This window comes from Mobula birostris, chromosome 13 (assembly GCF_030028105.1).
Source record: "Mobula birostris isolate sMobBir1 chromosome 13, sMobBir1.hap1, whole genome shotgun sequence".
In the NCBI taxonomy this organism is placed as follows: domain Eukaryota; kingdom Metazoa; phylum Chordata; class Chondrichthyes; order Myliobatiformes; family Myliobatidae; genus Mobula; species Mobula birostris.
Genome location: NC_092382.1, coordinates 27748816 through 27775677, shown reverse-complemented (window position 1 = coordinate 27775677; position 26862 = coordinate 27748816). Strand labels below are relative to the sequence as shown.

At 43.9% G+C, this 26862-nt stretch overlaps 1 protein-coding gene across 3 annotated transcripts; it reads right to left on the bottom strand.

Annotated features, from left to right (window-relative positions):
- Positions 1-1137: 1137 nt before the first annotated feature.
- LOC140208628 (NACHT, LRR and PYD domains-containing protein 3-like) lies at positions 1138-23650 on the bottom strand. Of its 3 annotated transcripts, none has more exons than XM_072277449.1 (10): positions 23524-23650; positions 16710-16876; positions 15065-15236; positions 14915-14968; positions 7869-9606; positions 6529-6615; positions 6203-6373; positions 5877-6047; positions 5554-5721; positions 1138-5389 (listed from the first exon to the last, which is right to left on the bottom strand). In XM_072277449.1, the coding sequence occupies exons 1-10, from the start codon at positions 23648-23650 to the stop codon at positions 5287-5289; spliced, it is 2958 nt and encodes a 985-aa protein (XP_072133550.1). In that variant the 3' UTR covers positions 1138-5286. The 3 variants fall into 3 exon arrangements, with proteins under 3 accessions (XP_072133550.1, XP_072133551.1, XP_072133552.1); XM_072277450.1 differs by having other exon boundaries at positions 14915-14965; XM_072277451.1 differs by lacking the exon at positions 14915-14968.
- Between the last annotated feature and the right edge of the window lie 3212 nt (positions 23651-26862).

The window sequence follows — 26862 nt, the reverse complement described above, 5'->3', positions numbered from 1 at the left end:
CTGGCATCTCTGCTGTCCTCACTGAGCAGATGTAGTTTATCACGAGATTTTATTTATTTTTCTTTCACTGACTGAAGTTTCTCTTCGCTGAAGCCTCGAAGAGATAAAGCCTCAAGATCACCACTCTTACTCTGTCCGTTCAGACTATGGCCGCTGCAACAACACACAGACACTGAATTAATTGTACACACTGCTATAGAGTTTTATAAAGATGCAACGCAACTTCCTGGTCTTTTAACTCAGTGTCTCGACTAGTAAAGTCAACCATGCCATTTGCCTTCTGAACCACCCTGTCAATCTCTGTAACCACATTCAGGGGGCTGTGAACTTGGACTCCAATATCCGCCTGCTCATCAACATGGCTCAGTGTCTTGCATATGACAGTTGTGACGATATCCTGAGTTATCTCTTAACAAGAGAGAGAGGGGCAACTGATTCGGAGAGAGAGAGAGAGCAACGAGCAGCTCGTGAGTCGCCATGGTGACTGAGGGTGGTGTTATTTGATGGACAGTTGGTGCTCAGCATGCTTGGATAAATACAAGGGCAGCTGGTTGTTAGACAGACACACACACATTCGGACACTGGACGAGTTTTGTGTGCCCACAGAAGGGTGGGTTTTGGAGGATCGATCGGGAGAATCGATCAGTGGCTCTTGCAGTGTGCAAAGGGGTGACTAGGGGAAAGTTGTCAGTGTGTCCAACCCTCGCCTGGGTAGGTAACTTTATCACTGAAGACGGTTCCCTTTTATGTGGTCACATTCAGTGACTTTAGACGGATTTCGGAGGACAGCTTGAAGATACGGCATCGGCTTACGCGGACGACCACAACACCTCTCTCTCTCCAAGAGTACTCAACTCAATAACACGAACTGAACTGACTTCATTTACCTATCATCGTAAAACTGTATCCATCACCTCCTAAGCTTGAAGAAGCTTGGCTTTTTTATATTTCCACACTTATATATGCATGAACTTTGCTAACCTGATTGATGTATCTGATTTTATAGTACTGTATTGCATAGTTGCTGATAAAATAGCTTTAGTTAACAGCAATACCAGACTCCAGGTGTTTTCCATTTCTACTGGTTCTTTAACCCGTTACGGAGAACGTAACAGAGTGTACTGTCCCTTTACATTTGACCTACCGAGGTGCCAAGGAGATGGTCCAGAGAAGGTTCACAAGGAGGATTCCAGGAAAGAAAGGGTTATCATATAACGAACGTCTAATGGCTTTGGGTCTGTACTCGCTGGAATTCAAAAGGATGAAGGGGGGTCTCATTGAAACCATTCAAATGTTGAAAGGCCTAGACAGAGTAAATGTGGAAAGGATGTTTCCCATGGTGGGAGAGACGAGGACAAAAGGGCACAGACTCAAGATAGAGGGGCGCTCTTTCAAAGCAGAGAAGCGGAGAATTTTCTTCAGACAAAGGGTGGTGATTTTGTGGAATTTGTTGCCACGTGCAGCTCTGGAGGCCAGGTCGTTGGGTGTATTTAAGGCAGAGTTTGATAGTTTCTTGATTGGACATGGCATCAAAGGTTACGGGGCGAAGGCTGGGGACTGGGGTTGAGGAGGAGAAAAAAAGGATTAGCCATAATTGAATGGTGGAGCAGACTCGATGGGCCGGGTGGCCGAATTCTGCGCCTCTGTCTTATGGTCGTATGGTCTTATGATCATCTCTGCTCAAATCTCTCTGTGTTATCTCAGGTCCTGTTGAATTTATTGACAAGAGCACAATACGGGAAGGTACAGGCACAGAGAAGCACTGACTTGCAGCAGAATCACAGGCAAGTACATTCAGATAACACACAGAACATCAATTATACAATTATGTGTCATTGTCCACATATAACTATTCATTTTGTATCATTAAAAAGTTATAAGTATACATTTTATGTCACGATCAATATATAACTATACATTTTGTATTATTAACGATGTATAAATATACATTTTGTGTCAATAACAGACTGGGAAATGTTGAATTTGGTCCCTCAGCCAAATAGTTGACACTGTTTGGGAATAACTGGGCTCCAAGCACCGGTCCCTACAACATCCTGCAGGCCTAAGAGGGGTCTGATTATTCCTTCTCTTTAAATACACAGACAGCTGGAAGAAGGAGCAGGTCACAGGAGATGGGATGGTACAGGGGGAGATTATCTCAATGACTGACACTATGCGCGTGTGATGTGAAGGTGTGGAGGGATTCTCACTCTGTGTCTGATGCAAGAATTTTGTAATAGGACGGCTGGGAGTGAGATTTTCTCCAGGTCTGACCCTGGGAGTGTATCGCGGGATGGTGTGCAGGGAATTCTCTGTCTCTCATCCTGTGATTGGGACTCTGTGATGGGACGGAGTGGAGGGAGCTTCATTCTGTGTCTGATCCCGGGACTGTGTGATGGGACGGTATGGAGGGAGCCTCACTCTGTCTGACCCGGGGAGTGTGTTATAGCAGCGGTCCCCAACCTTTTTTGTACTGTGGACCGGTTTCATATTGACAATATTCTTGCGGACCGGCCGACTCGGGGTGGAGGGCATGGGTAGGGTTGCCAACGGACAAGAGTAGCAGACAAATACGTTGGGTTTACCCCGATAAAGACTGCAATGACCATGAAGCATTGCGCGTGCACCAATGCGCATGCGTCAGCTGTGTATGCGTGCGCGTGCCGATCATTTTTCTACAAATCGTTTTTGTCGATTTTGTTCGGGGGCGGGGGGGGGGAAGAGTTAATCACGACCGGAATATCGGTGATAGGTGGCTAATACACTCAATTTCGTTTCTAAAAGGGTTTATCTAACAAATTTAATATTAAACTCATACCACATATTTTCCTCGCATGAATACAGTGATAAGTCAATTATCAGGTGAGGATAGGGGAGCATGAAGTAAGTATTGAACGAACTTCCAGCAGAAGTGGTTGAGGCAGGTTCGATATTATCATTTAAAGTTAAATCGGATAGGAATATGGACAGGAAAGGAATGGAGGGTTATGGGCTGAGTGCAGGTCGGTGGGACTTGGTGAGAGTAGCGTTCGGCACGGACTTGAAGGGCAGAGATGGCCTGTTTCCGTGATGTAATTGTTATATGCTTATATAAGTCAATAGCATCATCACATTTTAAGTAACGTTTGGATATTGAAAACTCAGCGCATATTTTCCCCGTATGAACATATAAAATCATTGCAACACACCAATATCGCTGAATCAGTGGGAGTCCTGGGCTCAAGACGGTCCTATCGAGGGGTGATAGGAGACAGCCATACTCGAACGGGGTTCCTTACGTCCAGTCTATTCCACAATTTAGTTTTCATTGCATTCATCGCAGAGATATGTTGGAAATGGAAGCATCGTTTTCAGTGCTTTCATGGTTACCTCAGGATATTCAGCCTTGACTTTGATCCAAATACCAGCAGAGATATTATGTCAAACATACTTTGCAGCCCGCCGTCATTTGGAAGCTCGAGGAGTTGATCTCCTTCCCGCGCTGACATGGATGACGCGAGAGTAATAACCTCATGTGCGTTCAAGCTAAACAGTGACCGTGACAGGGAATGAGGAAAGGTACAGCTGACTCCTATCGCCAAATCATATCGTTTCCTCGCGGGCCGGTAGCGCATGATCTGCGGACCGGTACCGGTCCGCGGTCTGGTGGTTGGGGACCCATGTGTCATAGGACAGTGCGAAGGGAGCTTCACACAGTCTCTGATCTGGGGAGTGTGTGATGGCACGGTGTGGAGGGAGATTCATTTGTCTGATCCAGGGATTCTGTAATGGGATGGTGTGGAGGGAGCTGAACTCTGCGTCTGAGCCGGCGTGTCGGTGATGAGAAGGTTCTGAGGAAGCTACATTCTGTTTCTGATCCACAGCATGTATAATAAATTGGGCTGGAGGGAGATTCACTCTGCGTCCAACACCTGTAGTGTTTACTGGGAAGATGACGAGGGAGCATTATCCTCTGTCTGCTCCGGGAAGTGTGAGGTAGGGCGGCACGGATGGAGATTCTCTCAATATCTGACCCTAGGACTGTGTGAAAGGATGGTGCGGAGGGTAATTTTCTCAATATCTGACCCTGGGTCTGTGTGCAGTGATGGTGCGGAGGGAAATTCTCTCAGTATCTGACCCTGGGACTGTGTGAAATGGTGTGGAGGGAAATTCTCTCAATATCTGACGCTGGGACTGTGTGCAATGATGGTGTGGGGGAGATTCTCTCATTTTCTGACCATGGGAATGATGGGACATTGTGGAAGGAGTTTCACTCTGTGTCTGCCCCTGGGACTGAGTGAAGGGATGGTGCAGAGGGAGCTTGACTGTGTGTTTGACATTGGGAGTGTGTAATGGGACTGTGTTGAGCGAGCTTCACTGTGTTTCTGATCCCGGAAGTTTGTGATTGGACCGTGTGGAGGGACCTTCACTCTGTTTCTGGCCCCTCTAGTGTTGTAGAAGATTCACCCTGCGTCCGATCCGGGGAGTGTGAGGTAAGGTGAGGTGTTCTCAGTGTCTGGCCCTGGGAGTGTGTGATGGGATGGTGTGCAGGTACCTTCACTCTGTGTCTGATCCGGGGAGTGTGTGAAGGGACTGCATCGAGGGAGCTTCGTTCTGTTTCTAACCTGGGAGTGATATATCTCACACTACAGAGACGTTTTTTTTCCTGTGTCTGACCCCAGGAATGTGTGATGGGACGGTGCAGAGGGAGCTTCTCTCAGTGCCTGACCCCGGGGTGTTTGATGGGATGGTGTGGTGGTAGCTGCTCTCAGTTTCTGACCGGGAGACTATTTGATGGGTTCGTGTCGAGGAAGTTTCTCTCAGTTTCTGAGCGGTTTGTGGGAGCGAGATGGTGGCGGAGGGAGCTGAAGTGTGTTTCTGTCCCCGGGATTGTGTAATGTGATGATGCAGATGGAACTTCACTCTGTGTTTTAACCCTGGGAACGTGCGATGGTATGTTGCAGAGGAAGCTTCACTCTGATTCTGACCACAGGAATGTTTGATGGCTCTTTGTGGAGAGTGTTTGGATCTGTGTCTGACCAAAGGGGTGATTGATGGGAGACACGGAGGGAGCTTCACCCTGTGTCTGATCCGGGGAGTGTGCGATGGACGGTGCGATGTGAGATTCTCTCGCTGTGACTATGTGATGTAACAGTGTGGAGGGAGAGTTACTCTGCGTCTGACACAGGAGTTTTGTCATGGTACGGCCCGGAGTAAGCTTTTCCCAATGTCTGATACTCGATCCACTTCCGTTAGAACGGTTGGGAATTAAACCCGGCGCGCGGCCATTAAAGAGGACGGGGATGTTCACACATTCAGCCGTTCACAGATCACTCTCAGTCCGGTTCTGGGTTCCTGCAGAGATCTCAGTTCCTTCCTTCCGGTCTCACTGAACTGATTCACCGTCAGACTGAAACAGATGGGAGAATAAAGATGAAATAAACAGATTACACAACAGTGTCAGTAACAGGGGACTGGGGTTAATGTTTCAACAACACTGACATACAAATATCACCAGAAAATCGGCGGATCCGCTGATATTTTATTACATTTAACATTAACACAAATACTCACCTGATCCACTCCAGACTCGGGAGGGTTAGTATGAGGAGGCGGAGAGCGGGGACAGATCGGTCTGTCAGCGAATTTAATGCCAGGCTCAGCTTCGTCAGTGATGGGTTTGTGCTGAGAGCGGAGACGAGATCCTCGGCACCAGAATCCGTTAGACCGACACCATCCAGCCTGGAGATGAGAGAGAGTGAAGGTGAAGGACACAGAGAGACAGGAGACGGTACAAATCCCCAGTGTTTATCAGTAACACAACTACTGATCACATTAATGTTCAGTATCAGACACCCAGTGACTGTAAACACAATCTCCCACAGTCTGGTACTTACCCCAGTTTCTGTATTTTACACTCCGGGTTCCTCAGAGCCGCAGACACCAGTTTCACTCCTGAATCTCCCAGTTCATTACCATTCAGGTTCAGCTCCATCAGTGATGGGTTTGTACTGAGAGCGGATGCGAGATCCTCGGCACCAGAATCTGTGAGACCGACCTTCTCCAACCTGGAGATGAGAGAGAGTGAGGGTGAAGGACACAGAGAGACAGGAGACGATACAAATCCCCAGTGTTTATCAGTAGCGCATTTACTGATCATAGTAATGTTCAGTGTCAGACACTCAGTGACTGTAAACACAATCTCCCACAGTCTGGTACCTACCACAGTGTCTGTATTTTACACTCCGGATTCCTCAGAGCCGCAGACACCAGTTTCACTCCTGAATCTCCCAGTTCATTACCACTCAGGTCCAGCTCCATCAGTGATGGGTTCGTATTGAGAGCGGAGGCGAGATCCTCGGCACCAGAATCTGTGAGACCGACACCGATCAGCCTGGAGATGAAAGAGAGTGAGGGTGAATGACACACAGAGACAGGACACGGTACAAATCCCCAGTGTTTATCAGTAACACAATTTCTGATCACATTAATGTTCAGTGTCAGACACCCAGTGACTGTAAATGCAATCTCCCACAGTCTGGTACTTACCACAGTTTCTGTATTTTACACTCCGGGTTCCTCAGAGCCGCAGACACCAGTTTCACTCCTGAATCTCCCAGTTCATTCATTCCAAGTCTAAACACAAACAGACAAATTGATGAACAAAGTGATTCAAACTGTGGGTCTGAGGGAATTTCTCTCACTCAGATATTTCAGGAAACATTAAACCCTTCAGTAAATCACTGATCGGAGTTCCCATCACTGTCAATGTCCCTCACTGCCCAACTCCAGGGTATTCACCGAATATCAGTAATTTAGTCTGTCGGTGTGACCCTGTAAACTCCACATATTCTGTCTCATTCCTCGATGGTTAGAAAAGTGTTACTGACGTGAGAGGGGCGGCAAGGGCAGGGTTAAGGATGGGAGAAAGAGATGGGGAAGAGAGATCCTACAGGAGGAAGGGGGATGGGGATACGAGTTCCCACAGGAGGAAGGGGGGTGGGGAACAGAGATCCCACAGGAAGAAGGGGGATGGGGAAGAGAGATCCCACTGGAGTAAGGGGGATTGGGAAGAGAGATCTCGGAGGATGAGAGCCGATGGGGACGAGGGAACACACAGGAGGAGTGGGATGGGGAAGAGAGATCCCACAACAGGAAGGGGGATGGGTAAGAGATCCCACCGGAGGAAGGGAGATTGGGATGAGTAACCCCATAAACGGGACGGGATTGAGGAAATGTGAACCCACAGGAGGGAGGGGGATGGGGAAGAGATATCCATAAGGCGGAACTGAGGTCCACAATCGGGAGAGGAGATGTGTCCATGGGTTCTGGGTATCTGGTAGTGAGCACAGTCACACAGGTCGATGATGGTTATAATCACACACCGGCAAGGGCAGGGAGGACTATCTCAAAATGGTATTTCTTTCCTTCTCACTGGGACAGTCTGCTGACGGTCTCTTGTCCCTCACCGGGAAGGGAGTGTGAATCTCTGACCCACCTACTGCAGTCAGTGTCGGTCTGGGTGTTGGTAACAGTGAGAAGGAACATTGTCAATGGACATGTCACAGGCAGCGAGAAACACGGCCATTCCTGTGATTTACTACCATTAAACCAATGGCCGTTGTTCACTGATCTGATGAAGTCTCCAACATCCCTTCACAAGGAACCACAGAACCCTCCCGTACTTGGGGATTTACTGACTGATCCTGTGGGTATTTGACACAGTTCTTTACTATGTGATTTACTACAGTTTTAGCCAAATTACTTTGCAACTCACCGATCGGCTGGATTTACTATCTGATTTACGACAGTGGAACACAAATCCCTTTACATTGAAACAACACAACTGGACAGTTTCACAGTTCAGAGTGAGAGATAAATCAAGTTACCTCAACTCCTGGCACTTGTGCAGCCCGGGTCCCAGCCGCTGGATTCCTTCACACCGAATGTGGCAGTTATCCAAGTCGAGGTGTTTTATTGTATCACAGAGTCCGATGACATGAGACAGGACCGCGCAGTCAATCGGGGTCAGTGTCATTCCACTGAATGAAAGTGTTTCCACAGATCCCAGTGCGGCCTGAGCCAGTCCACGATTCTGAGACTCAAACAGGTAGTGCAATGTGTTCAGGAGGCTCCTTTTACCAGCTTCACTCCTCGTGTTTCCACTCTGACGTTTAACCTCCTCCTTCACCCAGTCAATCACCCGGCAGGTTGTTTGATGAGGAAATGGACCCAGAAACTCCTCCAGGCCCCGAGCTGTCATTGGGTTGGAGAAACCAGCAACAAAACGGAGAAATACCTCAAATCGCCCATCTGTCGTGTTTTGGGCTTCAGTGAGGAATTTCAGGATATCCCCGGGATGTGGATTCAGGAATTGTGAGACAGCAGCTACAAACTCCTGGATGGTGAGGTGTGGGAATGTGTACACCACGCACCGGGCAGAATCCTCTCTCTCCAAAAGCTCCATCAGGAACCCGGACAGGAACTGGGAAGGCTGCAGATTGTATTTGATCAAATCTCCATCTGTAAATACAATCTTCTTCTCAGCCACTCCTCTGAAGGCCATCTGACCAACCCTGAGTAACACATCACCGGGGTTCTCAATCTCACGGCCGTGGTTTTTCAGGATGTTGTAAATATAGTAGCAATATAGTTGGGTGATGGTCTTGGGAACTCGCTGCGGGTCCCTGACTCTTTGTGTGAAGAAGGGGCCCAGTGCCAGAGCGAGGATCCAGCAGTAGGAGGGGTTGAAGCTCATGGTGTAGAGGATCTCGTTCTCCTTCACGTGTTTGAAAACAGCTTCTGCCACTGTCTGATCTTCAAAATGCCTGATGAAATACTCCTTCCGCTCCTTCCCAACAAATCCCAGGATTTCAGCCCAGACACTAATCTTCGCCTTTTCCAATAAATGTAAAGCGGTGGGGCGGGAGGTTACCAACACTGAACATCCTGGGAGCAGCTTGCCCTGGATTAAACTGTACACAATGTCAGACACTTCACACCACCACTCGGGATCTGGGCACTGGTGCTTGGGTTCTGTATCTCTCCGACTGTCAGCAAAGTCGATTCTGTGTTTGAATTCATCCAAACCATCCAATATAAACAGCAATCCCTCTGGGTTCTTCCAGACATCTCTCAAGGATTTCCCAAAGTAAGGATACTGATCCAGAATCATTTCCCTCAGGTTTATTCTGCAGTTAATGGAGTTTAAGTCTCGGAATTTGAAACTGAATACAAACTGGAACTGTTGGTATATTTTCCCTTTGGCCCAGTCATAAACAATCTTTTGTACCATTGTTGTTTTACCAATCCCCGCGACTCCGGCCACTGTTGCCGACCTCCCGGATTTGGATTTACTCGGGGAAAAGCTGCTCTGGAACAACTGATCAGTCCGGATTTGTTCCAGCTCTCTGCGGAGATGTTTTTCTCTCCACTCCTCGTGGTCTCTGTCTCTTGCCAGCAGCTCATGTTCCACCAGTCTCCCATCTCGAACAGTAGAAATGACCGTGAGCTCAGCGTATCGATCAACCAGCTGGAAAACCTTCACCTTCTCCCTCATCAGGATCGTGTTCACTCTCAGTGTTTCAGTTTGTGCCCGCAGAGTCTCCTTGTGTTTCTGCTGAACATCTTCCATGGGAACAGACAGTGGACAAACTGTCAGATGTCTGAACTCAGAACTCAGTATTTAAGTACACAAGAGTTAGCTGAAAGCTATTGCATTAATCGGATTCACCAGTGGATGTTCGTACAATAAAATATTGCGACTAAAAGACCTCAAACTGGGCAGGGAGGCGCAGTCTAGATAAACAGCAGATCATCACATTTCACAATTAACTGTGCTGTGACGGTGAGTATTTCCCTGGTAGTTTCCTGATACCCGACTGTCACTGTACTGAACAAACTCCCACTACTGCCACAGATATCATTGTTCCTGTGGAAGAAAATTGAAAGCCCAGTGCTGATGCGGCGTATGGAGATATAGAAAAGGGTAGTGGGTATTCTGTCAAAGGAACGGGTCGGGGAATCAAAGCTTCCCCTCCCACCATCACTGATTCAAAATACAAAGTATATTTGTGGATCAGCACGTGAACTGCGGGTGGGTGATTGGGGGAGACGATGTCAATGTCTTGTTCAGGAGACTGAATCAGTCAGCATTTTGACACAAAACGCAAATAGTTTCCCCCTTCCATCATCACAGATGTTGCTTAGCTCACTGAGGTTCTCCAGAAAATGGTTTGAGACGGCAGATCTGCAGTCCCGTGTCTCTTAAAGAGTATGCGTTGCAAATACTCAACAGATTCAAGATACACAAGTGTAAAGGAGAGGGAAATAGTTGTTATTCCGGATCTGATGTCGCACAAAAAAAAAACTCAGATAAAGAACGCAATGAAAAGCACAATAAATACAAATATATACGGTACAGGAGTCACATTGACCTCAGGTTGGTCTGACAGAACATTTTACGATAGTGCTGCTGGTGGGGTGAGGGTTGTTAGTTGTGGAGGGGTTGTTTAGTCGTTGGGGGTGTTGATCAGTCTTACTGCTTGAGGAAAGTAACTGATTTTGAGTCTGGTGATCCTGCTGTGGATGATACGTCACTTCCTCCCTCATGGGAGAGGGGCAAACAGCCCACAGGCAGGATAGGTGGGATCCTTCCTGATGCTGCGGGCCCTTTTCCGGAGCCTTTCTGTATATACGTCCCTGATGGAAGGTAGTCTGGGGGTACTGGTGATGTGTCGGCAGTTTTGACTGCCCGTTATAGACCCTTCCAGTCCGCCACAGTTATGCAGCACGTTGACCTGCCCTCTGCAGCACAGCTGTAGAAGGACGCGATTGTGGATGTGAGTACGAGTCAGACAACGTCTGTGGAAAGGGGAGAAAGGGGAGATGCTACTGGTCTGTGAGTTCAAATACAAGTCTGAAAACCATGCTGATTAAAGGTCGGGTGGTGAAGAAGAGACAGAGGAATTTCAGTAGCAGGTGGTACAGGATTTCAGCTGTCACAGGACCTGCAGAGAACAGCACAGGAATAGGCCCTTCGGCGCGCAACGTTGGTACCAGCCTGATGTCCCCACAAACTCATCCCGCCTGCCTCTGGAGCTCTGGACATGGACATCAAGATCCCTGCAGACATGAATGATGTCAGGGTCGTGACCTTTACTCCGTACGTCCCCATACATTTGTTCTCCTGAATTGCAACAACTCACACTTCTCTTGAATAAACTCCATCTGATGTTTCCCCATCCACATCTACAACTGGTCTATATCCCGATGGATTCTTTGACACGCCTCTTCATTCTCCGTAACTCAGTGTCTCATTTCAGTATCAAAAAAATCATCTCTGCCTTTCAGACTAAATTTACACCTCTCGTCAAGTTCTACAGGAGCTTCCGTTATTGTCTTTAATCCCCCTTAATCCCGGTCGCAATTTTTGATCTTCTGCTGACTTTTAATCAACCCCGCAGGCCAAATGGGAGTTTGCCCAATAACAGCTGCTCCCAATCTAACCCTTTGCTATTTAATCTGCCTTCCCCCAAGTTATCTTTCCCACACCCAATACTACACACCTCACTCTTGGCAGTGTGGTGGATCAGAGGGACCTTGGGTTCCGAGTACATAAAACGCTTAAAGCAGCTGCGCAGGTTGACTCCGTGGTTAAGAAGGCATGCAGTGCATTGGCCTTCATCAGCCCTGAGATTGAATTTAGGAGCCGAGAGGCAATCTTGCAGCTATATAGGACACTGGTCAGACCCCACTTGGAGTATTGTGCTCAGTGCTGGTCACTTCACTACAGGCAGCATGTGGAAACCACAGAAAGGGTGCAGAGCAGAATTACAAGTACCTTGCCTGTATTGGGGAGCATGCCTTATGAGAATAGTTTGAGTGAACTTAGCCTTTTCTCCTTGGAGCGACGGAGGATGAGAGGTGACCTGACAGAGATGTATAAAATGATGAGAGGCATTGATTGTGTGGATAGTCAGAGGCTTCTTTCCAGGGCTGAAATGGCTTATACAAAAGGGCACAGTTTTGAGGTGCTTGGAGGTAGGTACAGAGGAGATGTCAGGTGTAAGTTTTTTTTTCATGCAAAGTGGTGAGTGCGTGAAATGGGCTGCTGGCGACGGTGGTGGAGGCGGATAAGATAGGGTCTTTTAAGAGACTCCTGGATAGGTACATGGAGCTCAGAAAAATAGAGGGCTATGGGTAACCCTAGGTCGCTTCTAAAGTAAGTACATGTACGGCACAGCATTGTGGGCCGAAGGGCCTGTATTGTTCTGTTGGTTTTCTATGTTTCTATAAGCTGCAGACCTCTCTTTATTCATCTGAGAACAGGAGTAGTATTCACTGTTCCCAAAGGTTCCACTGCTGATATCTGAGCAACTTGTAGGCTTACATCCCAATACCAGGTGCATTACGTCCTCTCCTCTGTGTTCCCATGGCACCATCACAGATTCCTAAAATATTCTTGCAATAAGGAAACACGGGATAGAGAATGTAACGCCATCAGCGACACAGGGGAAGTTAAAATTACCTTCTGTAACAAACTTGATGCTTTTCCATCTTTCCCGAATTTGCCTGCATATCAGTTCCTCTATCTCCTGATGACTACTGTGGGATATTTAGTAAAAAACCAACAGTGACTGTATCTATCTTAACGTTGTGCTCTCCCCATATTTCCTCAGTACTTGAACTCCCCAGTATGTCCTCTCTGAGTGGAGCTGTAAAATTCGCCAGATCAGCAAGTAAACCTTTCCAACTGTATTACCTCCCTTCTCTAATCTGAAATATTGTTACTCTGGAATATTGAGCTGCCAATTCTGTCTCTCTCAATCAAGTCTTCATAAAGGCAACAACATCACACTTCCACGTGCTGATCTACTCTCAAGGTCAACTACCTGATCCACAACACTCTCTCCAAATGAACCAAACACTTCAGACCCAAACATCCTAGCATGTTCATTTATCCGGCCCCGCCGGCCTTACAGTGAGGTTTATTAGCCTAAACTGTATCTTCCTTCGTCCTGACTAGGCAACAGATGTAATATAGCAAATGTAGCATGGTAAGAGTTTGGAGTGTCAGTGGGAGAGCATTCTGGACATAGAGACCATCTGTCTCAGATATGGAAAGGGATGGCGATGTCCCAAGTATTGAGATCCTGAATTAGGGGAAGACAGATGTCAATGTAAGACAGGGTCTGCATGAAGTGAGGGAACAGTTAATTGCAACTACACTACAGCTAAACACAAACTTTTGGAAGGACGTGTAAAAGTATGTTCGGGCTCTGCAAAGTGTGTCCAAGATTTCACAGAGTTTGAAGGGTGTGTCAGGAGTGTGCAGGATCTAAGCATGTCAGGACTCTGCCAGGTATGTGTGCGGTCTCACAGTGTGTCAGGATCCTGCTAGGGATGTGCGCTGTCTAACAGTGTATCAGGACTGCCAGAGGAGTGTGGGGCCTCACAGGGTGTCAGGTCCCTGCCAGGGGTGTGTGGGGTCACACGACGTATCAGGAACTTGACAGGGGTGTGTGGAGTCTCACAGTGTGTCAGGAACCTGCCAAGGGTGTGTCTGGCCTTTCAGTGTGTCAGGATCCTGCTAGGGATGTGTGCTGTCTGACAGTGTATCAGGACTGCCAGAGGAGTGTGGGGTCTCACAATGTGTTAGGGCCCTGTCAGGGGTGTGTGGGGTCACACGACGTGTCAGGAACTTGCCAGGGGTGTGTGGAGTCTCACAGTGTGTCAGGAACCTATCAGGGATGTGTAGGTTCTCTATTCCATGTAGTTGCGTGAGATGGGGAGCGTAGAAAATCATTGATTGTTGAAATCGTTACTTTAGAGAATTTAACAGCGGTAGAAATGATGTTCTTTAATAATCAGGAAGAGAATCTGTTTCGTATTCAGAAATAGATGTGGGAATTTCACTGCCGTGTCTGTTCCCTCGGCAGACAACATGAAGAACAGTGAAGAACAGGTTTGCAGGCAAATTGCCGCAATCACACAACCCTCGGCGTCCCTGCCCTAATTCCCATCTCTCACCCTTCCACAATGTCCATCATACAACACAGACACATACGAATTTTAGTTTCTGTGGACTAAGTTGAGGATTTTGTCCCACATCTCACCCTCACTGACAAAGTCTCCCGATGGAATTCCCAGGATTATTGAGTGGGAAATTAAACTGGATAACTGTAGCAGTGTTTGCACTAAGGGAGTGCAGATGTGAACAGAGTGGGGTTCATATGCTGCTTTGGAGTTGAACAGAGCAGTTGGGTGTTTCTTGATTTTCTCATTAAATTGTTATTGTAACTCATTGTTATTCTGTGACGAGAACGTCAATGGGCTGCCAATTCTGAAAGTGATAACCTGTAGGATCTGAGGGAATTGGGGTCCAGCAGAAGTGGTTGAGGCAGGTTCGATGTTGTCGTTTAAGGTTAAATTGGGTGGATATATGGACAGGAAAGGAATGGAGGGTTATAGGCTGAGTGCAGGTCGGTGAGACTAGGAGAGAATAAGAGTTCGGCACGGACTGGAAGGGCCGAGATGGCCTGTTTCCGTGCTGTAATTGTCATATGGTTATATGGAGTTCTGAAAAGTGATCCAGGATGAGGGCTGTTCTACAGGTAGTGTAGCTGTAGTGGAAGGATTTCACCTTTTGGAGAGAAGAATTTCTGAGAATTTCACTCCCCAAGATCCTCCTCCTCTCCATTCTGACCCCGGTGGACCTGTCGTTTCAGGACCCGGAGAAGAGTGATCCCTTTCAGAGAACTCCCCAACTCTTTGAGTTGTTCCTCATACTGTCCTGTGAAAACTCTCCTCAATGTGTCTTAATGTGCATTGTGTCACAGTGCCACCAATTACCTGGGCAAATCCCCGTAGCTCAGAAACGATATGGCCCTTCACAACACTAATATTTGGTGGAAACAGCTGTTTCTTCACTTACCTTTCAGCTCTCTGGGAAACTTCGGAACGGGTCGATGATCTGGAACACAACCTGCTTGGATTTAAACAATTTGAGGAATGGAAATGTGTAAAATTATAAAGTGGGTAGTGTTTAAATCCAAAATTAAATTCATCTGTGATACTATCTCACCATGTTCCTGTATTTCGTTTAGTATTTTGTCCAACTTTGGGACACCAATCCGCACTTTCACAAACGTTTCCCACATCACCCTCCGGGCGCGGGAGCCTTTCTCCATCACCAGGCTCAGGAGGAGTTTAGAACTGTCCGCCCGCTCTCCCTTATCAGCGAGATCAGAGATTTTCTGTGAAGAGTAACGGTGAACATATTGGGGACTGACAGATTCACACAGAGAATGAGAAGTAAATGATGTGCTCTGTAACGGAATCACACTGAGCAGTCACCCGGACGGGTGCTGATCCTGTCTGGACATGGACTGTACATTCTGAGTGCAGAGCACACGGAGGGACATTCACCGTGAACCCGGTCCACCGGTCAGTGAGATTCTGGATGGTCTCTGACCGCTTCATTGACGTGGCTCCAAATCCATAAATAATTCCTCACCAGATTTGATGGTGTAAAACAGAAGTCAGAAAATCACGATCACGGAGGAAGAAAGTAGTCAGGAAAGTTTTTATAACAGAGTGAACAGTCTCAGAGAAGTTGCAGAAAAGATGATATGATTCATCTCTTCAATCCGCCAGTGTCCAACATGACAGCAGATTACGGGTTGACACCTGATGCCTTTCCTTTGCCTTTTCCAGTGGAGGTTAATTCAGTGATTACACATTACAACATGACAGTATACCTCGATTCACACTGTTTGCAGTTACAGATTGTAACACAATCATCTCCACCCAGAACAGAACACACTCCAGCTCCTGTGGCACTCACTGACATCCTACCGTGACGCTGTACATTCTATGCACGTATGTATGTATGTATGTATGGTGTGTCAGAGCGGTGTAGCACCTCTGGTGGAGGAGCATGTCGCGTGCTTTTCAAGGCGGTTAACCCACCTTTGGTCCCCTCCTGGCACTCAGCTCTCACCTGTGGCTCCCCGTAGCTGTTTGCATGAGACAGCGGCCACACCCCGGGCAACCGCTTCGACAAGCCGGCCAAACCAGGTGAGGGAAGCCGACAGATCTCAAATCCTCTGTGAGAGAGGGAGTTGTCTATCCCAGCATGTGACGACAGACTCCGGCGGATTGAGCGGACGAGACCAATGGAAGGTCCAACGGTCAAGAAGGCGGCCACTGCAGGCGTCGTGGAACGTGTAGAGCATGACTAGACACAGAAGACGTCCTGGTCATCCACTGCGCCTAGTCCCATCTCTGTCTCAACTCTGTCTTGCCACTGGATCCAGATGGAAATTGGGCAGAGAGAGTGCGGCTGACGCTGCGCAACTCTCCCTCACTTAAATCCAAATCATGCGCTAGTCTCGACACCACCATCATCATAATGATGTCGAGGTTTTCGTCGACGACGACGATGGACGAACAACAACATTCTTTCCAGACTGAAACTTCCTGACATATTTCCACTTAATACTATTAGCCCACAGAACTGTTACTTGCTCAACTCACTCTGAACATTGAGCAGCCACCCACCAGTCCGCGGGGTCTTTTCACGTCAGATTCACATGTTTGTGATTATACGTTCAGTATTTATTTCCTAGTTGCTCTTTTATCTAATTTAATACCCGGTGAGTCAGAGTTCCGACAGCCATCAGTCCTGTGATGTGTGAGAATTCAAACCCATTCTCCCTCCCACTCACCCGATGTTCCTCTCCACTGAACTGATTCTCGGCCGTTAACGCCAGGCTCACTCCGTGCACCCCTCCTTCCATCGCCTGCTCCAGCCTGTCCCGGTAGAAATCCGTCAACTGCAGCAGCTGGAAATCGTCCCAGCCTGTCAGGAGCTCAGTGATCTCTGAGCTCGGACCTGTGAAAGAAAATGAGGAGCATTAAAGAAATTTCTGACCCCATATTGGGCAGCAACTTTCTCTCTGGAACCTAAAGATCACCAAGCACGGCGGGGTTGGGAGTAGGGGAAGAGCGGTCTTGGGCCGGGGGGTGCGTGTTGGGGGGCGCCGGGGTTGTAGGAAAGGGTGTAGTTCCATCTGTTGAAGGGTATTCTTTCGTGTCCCCAGGAATATACCTCTCTGTTTGGAAAGGACTCTGCTTATTGCTGAGAATATAGTAACCCATCACCATCACTCTCCTGGTACTGCCCATCACCACCACTTTGCTCTGGGTTACTGTCTGCCTGCCTGGTCAACCCCTTCCTCAGCAAGTCTCTGGGATATCTCACAAAATGCTGGAGGTACTCAAAAGGTCAGGCAACATCTATGGAGGAGAATAAACAATCAACGTTTCGGGCCAAGGCCCTTCATCGGACTGGAAATGAGGGGACAGAAATTCTAGATGCTGCCACATTACTTTCAATTCCTTGTGTTCCTGATCCAAAACATCATTTCATTTTAAAATCTTTTTTTTATTACTTCTTATTGAAAATCTACAACAAAGTAAAATACATCAAGATAATCAAGACAACATATCCATATGTAGAATAAGAGTTAAACTATCAACCAAACTGAACAGTGTATCAATAATAATAATAATAACAAAATGTTAAAGCTATTTTTTTGGAAAAAAAAGAAGGAAAAAAGAACCCCTACTAAGTAAAAAAAAACTAATAACAAAAAAAGGAAAAAAACAAAAACATTGGGAGCACAAACCCGGAGCTATACGCCATACAAGCTTCCATAAAAAAAACATCAATCCGCCAACGAAATCCATATACCCAGGAATCAGAAAAGGACCATCTTAATTAACTCAAATCAAATGATAATAGCGGGCACAAGAATTCCACGTTTTCTCGAAGTCAAATCTATGATCAAAATTTCGACTTCTAATTTTTTCCAAACTAAGGCATAACATCACCTGAGGGAACCATTGTATCAAAGTGGGAGCAGAGGCATCTTTCCATTTTAATAAAATAGCCCTTCTAGCCAATAATGTGACAAATGCAATTACGTGTTGGTCTGATACAGATATGCAATGATATATTCAGGAATTATACCAAAGAAAACTGTCCACTTATTAGATTGTAAATTGATTTTTAAAGCTTTAGAAATTGTAGAAATATTGATTTCCAAAACTGTTTCAATACAGAACACGACCAAAACATATGTGTCAATCTAGCTATCTCAGTTTTACATCTATCACACTGACTATTTACATTAGGAAATATTTTAGACAATTTCTCCTTTGTCAAATAATAGCGATGTACAATTTTTAATTGAATTAGAAAATGACTGGCACAACTTCAAAGTTCGCAGCCAATCCTCTGTTATCAAGGTCATGTTAAGCTCTCTTTCCCAATCTTGCTTAATCTTAAGTAAAGGATAGTTATCCTGTTGTAATAGTAAATTATAAAGTTTCCCACTGAAACCTTTCACGAAAGGGATCATTTTTAAAATAATGTCTAAGAGCTCAGAATCTTCTATATATGAAAAATCAGTTGAATATTATTGTAAGAAATGGCTGACCTGAAGATATTGCAAAAATGTGAATATGAGAGAGAATATTTAGTTACTAATTCCTCAAAGGACATCAACCGACCTTCTTGAAACAAATCCAAAGAGAAAAGGTAGGATCACTAAGTGAAGGTTTAAGTAAATAGTTCCGATAAATTAAACTAAAATGGATATTTTTTTAAGATTAAAGCTTACGAAACTGGTAATGACTGCTTAATCATAGGATTTATATTTAGAATAGAAATTTTGGCTAATTGTACAGGTTAAGGAGCTCCTAAAAACGATGTTAAATAAAATTGTTTCACAATTTTCAATTCCAGATCAACCCATGGTGGTCGTTCCTTTTTATCGGTCCAATATAACCAAGAACAGGCATAACGTATATTAACCGCCCAATAATACATTCTTAAATTAGGCAAAGTAAGACCTCCATCCTTTTTTCAATTTTTGTAAATGACATTTTCCAATTCTTGGTCTTTTATAATTCCAAACAAAAGATGAAACAATAGAGTCAACCTGATAAAAAATCTTCTTGGTTAGAGAAATAGGAATATTTTGAAATACGTATTAAAAATTTGGGAAAATCATCATTTTAATTGCATAAATTCGACCGGCTAGCAAAAGTGTAAGTGGATTCCAACTAGGAAAAAAATGCTTCATAAAATGCACTAAGGAAACTAAATTAGCTCTATAATGGTCTCCATAACTTTTAGTGATGATAATACCTAAATATTTAAAAGAATCCGTAACTTTAAAAGGATTATCATCATATATAGAAGCAGAATCATTTAAAAGAAATAATTCACTTTTATACAGGTTTAATTTATATCCAGAAAACAATCCGAATTCATTTAATACTTTCAATAAACTAGGAATAGATTCTTCAGGATTCGAAACATTAACCAAGAGATCATCCGCATAAAGGGAAATCTTATGAATAGTCCCATTTATGGAAATTTCTTGAATATCTTTAGCTTCACGAAGTGCAATAGCCAATGTTCGCAACATCTAATTAAATAACAAAGGGCTTAACTGACATCCTTGTCTCGTACCCAGCGAAAGTCGGAAAAATGGGGATCTGCAGTTATTAGTAATAAAAGTGGCAATAGGGCTTTTATATATCAATCTAATCCATTTATTAATATTAGTACCAAAGCTAAATTTCTCTAAAACGTTAAATAGATATTTCCATTCAACTCTATCAAATGCCTTTTCAGCATCTAGAGAAACAACACATTGGGGACTCTTAGAGAGGGATGAGTATATAACATTTAACAATCTCCGAGTGTTAGAAAAAGAATAACGGCCTTTTATAAAACCTGTTTAATCCTGAGAAATAATTTTAGTTAGTATATTCTCCATCCGATTAGCCATTATTTTTGAAAGACTTTTAGCATCCACATTTAATAATGAAATAGGTCTATATGAAGCACAATCAGTAGGGTCTTTATCTTTCTTAAGAATTAAAGAAATAGAAGCTTCATAAAATGTGGAAGCTAACTCTCCTAACAGAAAAGGATATTTAAACATTTCCAACAAATACGGAGTAAGCAAATCTTCAAATAATTCATAAAATCCTACAGAAAAACCATCCAGTCCAGGAGCTTTACCGGATTGCATTGAAAGAATAGCTTTCTGAATTTCTGGTTCAGTAAAAGGAGCATCAAGAATTTGCGGATCTTCAGCAGATGTTCTAGGAAAATCAATCTTTTGTAAAAAGGCATACCGATTAGAAGGGTCAGCTGGAAACTGAGATTTATAGAGTTCACTGTAATAGTCTTGAAAAATTTTATTAATATCTTCATAATTGCAAGCTAAACTACCATCTCCCTTACGAATTTTTTTTTAATTGTCTTTTAGCTCTAACTGCCTTAAGCTGAGATGCTAATAGTTTGGAACTTTTATCTCCAAATACATAAATTTGACCTTTTAATTTAAGAAAATTTCTTTCAGTAGGATAAGTTGATAGTAAATTATATTGTGATTGAAGTTCAACCCTTTATTTAAATAAATCAACATTACGAGAAACTGCATAAGTGTTATCCAGTTCTATAATTTGCTTTGAAATTCTATCTAACTCTGCTTTGTCTGTTTCTTGAGCTTAGCCAAATAGGATATTATCTGACCTTACAAATATGCTTTAAGTCTATCCCATTTAATCAATTTTGAGACATCTTCCGTATTATTAAAAAGAAAGAAATCTTTTATCTGAATCTCTACAAATTTGAAGAAGTCGAACTTTGTAATGAGTTTTCTGGAAAGCCACAAGGCAAGTTTGCATTACTAACATCATTTAACTCAAAAGTTAAGCTTAAAGGCGCATGATCCGGAACAGCAATAGCGTCATATTCACTTTTCTGGATTTTGGACAAAAATCGGAAATCAGCTATAAAATAATCATTTCTCGATTTTTTTTTAATGAACATGTGAATAAAAAGAATAATCTCTATCATTAGGATGTAAATTTCTCCAGATTTCTATCAAACCATAATCAATTAAAAAGGAATTAATAAGTGCTGCTGAAGAACTCGGAAGCTGCTGATTGGTTGAATTCTTGTCAATCGAAGTATTTAAACAACAATTGAAATTACCTCCCATCAGCAGCGTATATTCATTTGAGTCTGGTAATAAACCAAATACATTAAAAAAAAAAGAAGGATCATCTACATTAGGTCCGTATGGATTAACCAGGACAATTTTTCTGTTACAAATTGTTCCTTTAATAATTTGGATATTGTTCTTAAGCGCAACAATACACGCATATCATCGCGGGCTAATTAAAGATGGCGGTGATGAGTATAACCAAATAGAAAACACGCATGCTCCGGAACTCCATAATGGGGAAAAATACAGGAAATGTGTGAAAAAAAAATCCCACGATAAACCCCAAAATGCGAAAATACCCCCAAACCTCCCACCATCCCCAAAGAAAGAAAGCTGGCAAAGGAGAAAAAAAGCCGGAACACAACCCCAAGAAGAAAAGCAAAAAAGACGGAACTCCGCTTGCAGCTCAATGGAGTAATACAGAAATTCTGTGGCTGCCTTTAATTCCTCCTTTTCCCCAGTCTAAACTTTGAATTGTTCAACTTTTATATTTTGAATATTGGCGGGAAATAGTGGTCATTCTGTCGTATCCTTTAAGAAGTGGAAAACAGCTTTTTGAACCCAGCAATGGAAAGGGAAAAACTTCGAAAGAAAAATCAAAAGGTATGCCTGTCTGGGCTGAGCTTTTGAACGTGCGTTGATGTGTCTCGACAACAAAATGGACAATAACACTTCTGAGTTGAGGTCGTTCCGACAGTTTACATACTATTGAGGAAAATATTGTTTCCTTAAATACTGAGTTTAAAGAATCCAAACGTCAGATTGTGCATATTGCAATCTGCTTGGAACAGTCTCAACGCAAAATTGTCGATTTAGAGGCAAAATTGAGTCAAAATAATATTCGAACTGTGGGTCTTAGAGAGGGTGCGGAGAGTGGGAATTTATCGGATTATTTTGCCAATTTATTTCAATCTCTGTTTCCGGATATTCTATCTCAGCCTCCTGATAATGAAAGACCTCACAAAATTTTCACTTCGTCAGTTGAAGCTCGACCTACTTTAGTCAACTTTCTTCGCTTTAAAGTTAAAGACCAAGTCATAAAATGTGGAAGAAAACAGAAAATTTTTAAATTTAACGGTTCTGAGGCCTGTTTTAATGAAGATTATCCGAAGGAAGTTATGGAACAACGGATCAAATTCATATCTGTCATGAAGATAACGCATGCAGAAAGACTTTTTCCATCGCTCAGATACCTGGCGAGATTAAAAATATTTCTTAAAGATTCTACACCTCGTGTCTTCTTAGATCCCCAAGCGGCATCGGATTTTGTCTACTCTATCGTGGAATCGGCTGATGTAGGAAGGGTATTAGAGTTGCTGAATTATTTTCTGAAAGAAAACAGGCTTTGAAGATTTCTGTATGCTGAAGATATCCTTTGATCGATGGATTACTTAAAGAAGAGGTGAACTTCTTGGTTTGACTGTAGAATGACTTTTTTGAGGTCTGTTTAGTATACGGAGTGAATTAATACAGTGGATAGATTGTTAACTGGTTTGGTTATCTGTTTCTATCTTCCTTTTTCTTTATTAATTAAATGATAGTTTGCTTACAGTTAATATAGAAATTTTCTTATATTACGGAGTGTTTACTAATAGATAATTAGCTTCAGTTCTTTTGTTAACACAAAATAATCTGCAGATGCTGGGGTCAAAGCAACACTCACAACACGCTGCAGGAACTCAGTAGGTCGGGCAGCATCCGTGGAAACGATGAGTCGACGTTTCGAGCCGGGACCCTTTGTCAGGACTGAAGAGGAAAGGGGCAGAGGCCCTATAAAGAAGGTGGGGGAGGCTGCCGGACCTGCTGAATTGCGCCATCGTGTTGTGAGAGTTCTTTTGTTAAGTAAGGTAGTAAGTTAAAGAATAATGGCGCTGCTTTTCTGTCTTTAGAAATTATGCTGTTTGGGCTTAATAACATTGCTTTGACGTCTTTGGAGACTGTTCTTGCATTCCCCCGTTTATTTTCAATGATTAAGTATTAACATTCTATTTTTGTTCTCTGCTGGGCTTTCTTATCTTAAGGTTACGTATTTTCTTTGTAAGGGGGAGGGGGGAATTGAGAGTAAGATCTTTTAAATCATTATTTAAATTGAGCAGCACACCAAAACGTCATATGTTTATTCCTCTCCATGGATGCAACCTGACTTGCTGAGCTCTGCCAATATTTTGTGTGCCTTTGTGTTGCCCAAACCTTTCAGCATTTGCAGAATGTCTTGTCTTCTGGAGTAACTCGCTATTTTAATGTGCATCACAATCTGTTAGAGGAGCAGCAGCAGACGGTAATTGTACTCCTTCCACGTGTGACTGTGTTTTCCCCAGAGATGTTAACTCTCTCTCTCATCTCCCCGCTCAGTTTTCACAAATATTTTGCGCATTGCCGATATTGAATTAAACTCAGACGCAGAGTCAGCAGAATATTTATAAATTAAAATAATTCGCCAACATACCCGTGTCCTTTCCTGATGTTGAAGTCACTGGAACTCCTCCACTGCTCGTACCTCGATCCATTTTAAGGACAGCTGTGATCAGCTTTTGTTGCTCTGTAAGAAAAAAAGTAACAAGAGGGTTAAACATTCATTGCGGTTTAAAGGAGAACACTGTTTTGTTTTTAAACTGAGGCAAACACTTCCAAACATCTTTGCCTGTCCACTGAAGACTTGACATGGGCTGATCCACCTGCGCCCATTCTCCCACAGTCACGCAATACCCATTTCCAATCGATCCTTGCATTGTACACTGTGCCGGGATTCTCTGGGGTATCTATTCGCTATATTGCAGGCAATTCCCTTTAGGAACCAATCTTGTGTCCTCGACCGGGAGTGATTAGTCAACGAAATGGCAAGGCAGGTTGAGCAGACCTAGGTCCTCCTACCACTGGTGGCGCTCTGGTGAGTATTACAGCAGTGTGGGGTGAAATATTTCTGCTAACCAATGGGACATTTATTCCTCTCGTCACTAAATCATACAGATTTCGCAGTCACACCTGATTCTCACCGTCCCCTTTCAGTTTAACATCGCCTGGCATTGACACCTATGGCAATAGATGGATTGCGTCAAAATAGGAACACTCTGACATCCTGATCAATGCAAACTCACACATAGCATCGCGACATATTGTCCTGAACCACTATAGTTTAGCCGGCAGGACTTTAAAAACATTATTAGCACTTAAACTACGGTCAAGATTATTTTGAGCATATCACCTGGCTATTATCAGACAGTTACATGGCACCTTGGTAAATACAATGTAGACCCGCCATACATCCAAAACAGCAAGATGACAATTTTTTAACATAAATACGACAAAATTCTGGTATTATTCAACAAAATAGACAGACTATTAATATTTTAGGTGGAAGACCCTGTATCATAGCTAAGCCTGTGTGTAGGAGACATGTATCTGTTCTCTATCTGCATTGTATTCTGTGTGGCGTATTTATGATATTTTTATGGTAACAGTAGCATCAGTGGGGGTGTGGTAAAAGCGAAGGGAATCAGTTACATATTTGTGCATTTTTCCGTGCGGTACACAGCTGGGGTCTGACAGATGTCATACCTTTCATTATTATCCACTCAAAAACGCAGAGCTTACACTTGGGTACACTTTAGTTTCATCGCTTCACGATTGTATGTTTGCTGATTGCTAATAAGGGATCGAATACATATCACCGACATTTGTAACAATCATTATTGGAGCTGAGGGATGTCATGCAACTATAACAAATCGGTGGGGATCGCTGGCAACAGCAATCTGATTTGGTGAGAATACACGGCTACATTCTCAGCAGATGGTTCTCAATCTGCCGATCATTTAAAATATTCTGATGTACTTAATAAACACTTTGCTTCAGTATTCACAAGTGAAAAGGACCTTGGCATTTGTGGGAATGAATTACAGCGGACTAAAACGCGTGAATGTATAAACATTAAGAAAGAGGATGTGCTGGATCTTTAGAAAGGTATTAAGTTAGATAAGTCACCTGCACTGAGGAAATATACCCCACGGTACTGTCGGAAGCGAGGGAGGAGATTGCTAAAACACTGACGATGATCGTTCCATCATCAGTAGGAACGGAAGAAGTACCAGAGGTTTGGAAGGATTAAAATATTGTCCCCTTGTTCAAGAAAGAGAGTAGAGATAACCCAGGAAATTATAGACCAATGAGTCTTACTTCAGCGGTTGGCAAGTTGTAGGAAAAAAACATAAAAAGCAGGATTTATGGGCATTTGGAAACACATAATCTGATTAGGGATGGTCAGCACAGTTTTGTTAAGGGCGGGCCATGGCTTACGAACATTTGGACAATTATGACTATTCTTTGAGGATGTAACAAAACACATTGACGAAGGGAGAGCAGTGGATGTTGTGTATATGAATTTCAGTAAGGCATTTGATAAGGTTCCCCATGTAAAGCTCATTCAGAAAGTAATGAGGCATGGGGTCCAATGAGACATTGCTCTGTGGATCAAGAATTGGCTTGCCCACAGAGGGCAAAGGGTGGTTGTAAATGTTTATTATTCTGCATAGAGGACGGAGACCAGCTGTGTTCCGCAGAAATCTGTTCTGGGACCGCTCCTCTTTGCAATTTTTATAAATGGGCTGGGTGAGGAAGTGGAGGGGTGGGTTAGAAGTTTTGTGATGACACAAAAGATGGTAGTGTTGTGAATAGTGTGGTGAGCTGCCAGAGGTTACAGCACGACATCGACAGGACGCAGAACTGCGCTGAGAAGTGGCAGGTGGTTTTCAATCTTGATGATCGTGAGTTGGTTCATTTCGGGACGTCAAATTTTAAGTCAGAATATAATATTAATGGCAAGACTCTTGGCATTGTGGAGGATCAGTGAGATCTCGGGGTCCGTGTCGATAGAACACTGGAAGCTGCTGCGCAGGTTGACAGTGTTATTAAGAAGGTGTATGGTGTGTTGTCATTCATCACCATGGGAATGAGTTCAAGAGCGGGAGGTAATGTAACAACTACAGTATACAAGGCCTTGGTTAGACCGCATTTGGAGTTCTATGTTCAGTTCTGATCACCTCACTGCAGGAAAGGATATGGATGCTATAGAGAGAGTTCAGAGGAGATTTACAAGGATGCTGCCTCAATTGGGGAGCATGCCCTATGAGAATAGGTTGAGTGAACTTGACCTTTTCTCCTTCAAGCGACGGAGGATGAGAGGAGACCTGATGAAGGTGTATAAGATGATGAGAGGAAATGGTCGTGCAGGTAGCCAGACGCTTTTCTCCAGGGTTGAAATAGCTAACAAGAGGGAGCATAGTTTTATGTTGCTTGGAAGTAGGCACAAAGGGGATGTCAGTAATAGGTTTTTGCACACAGAGATTGGTGGATGAGTGGAATACACTTCCAGCGACGGTGGTAGAGGTGAATACAATAAGGTCTTTTAAGAGACTCTTAGATAGGTACTGTAAATTTCTGTGTTCTATGTTTTTTACATTTTAGCTACCGAGGTGCTAAGATGATTATCACGAATCAGATCTCACTGAGATTTCCCAGATTCTGCTGAACTTACTACCAAGTGAGCAGGTACGGGAAGGTACAGGTAGAGGGAAACACTGACTTGCAGCAGCATCACAGGCAAGTACATTCAGATAATACACAGAACATAAATTATACAATTCTGTGTCATTAACAATATGGAAATGCAAGTTTTAGATAATTTACAATAGATAAATATACATTTTGTGTCAATAACAGACTTGGAAATGTTGAATTTGTCCCTCAGACAAATTGTTGACACAGTTTGCAAACAACTGACCTCCAAGCCCA

What these genes read in the sequence shown, in the direction of transcription:
- LOC140208628 (XM_072277449.1), bottom strand. Translation starts at nt 23,650, where the DNA reads ATGTTTAACCCTCTTGTTACTTTTTTTCTTACAGAGCAACAAAAGCTG. An exon ending in TCAGTGGAGAGGAACATCGG is followed by an intron (nt 15,237 to 16,709) that starts GTGAGTGGGAGG and finishes TACTCTTCACAG; the next exon opens with AAAATCTCTGATCTCGCTGA. An exon ending in TGTAAAATACAGACACTGTG is followed by an intron (nt 6,048 to 6,202) that starts GTAGGTACCAGA and finishes TCTCATCTCCAG; the next exon opens with GTTGGAGAAGGTCGGTCTCA.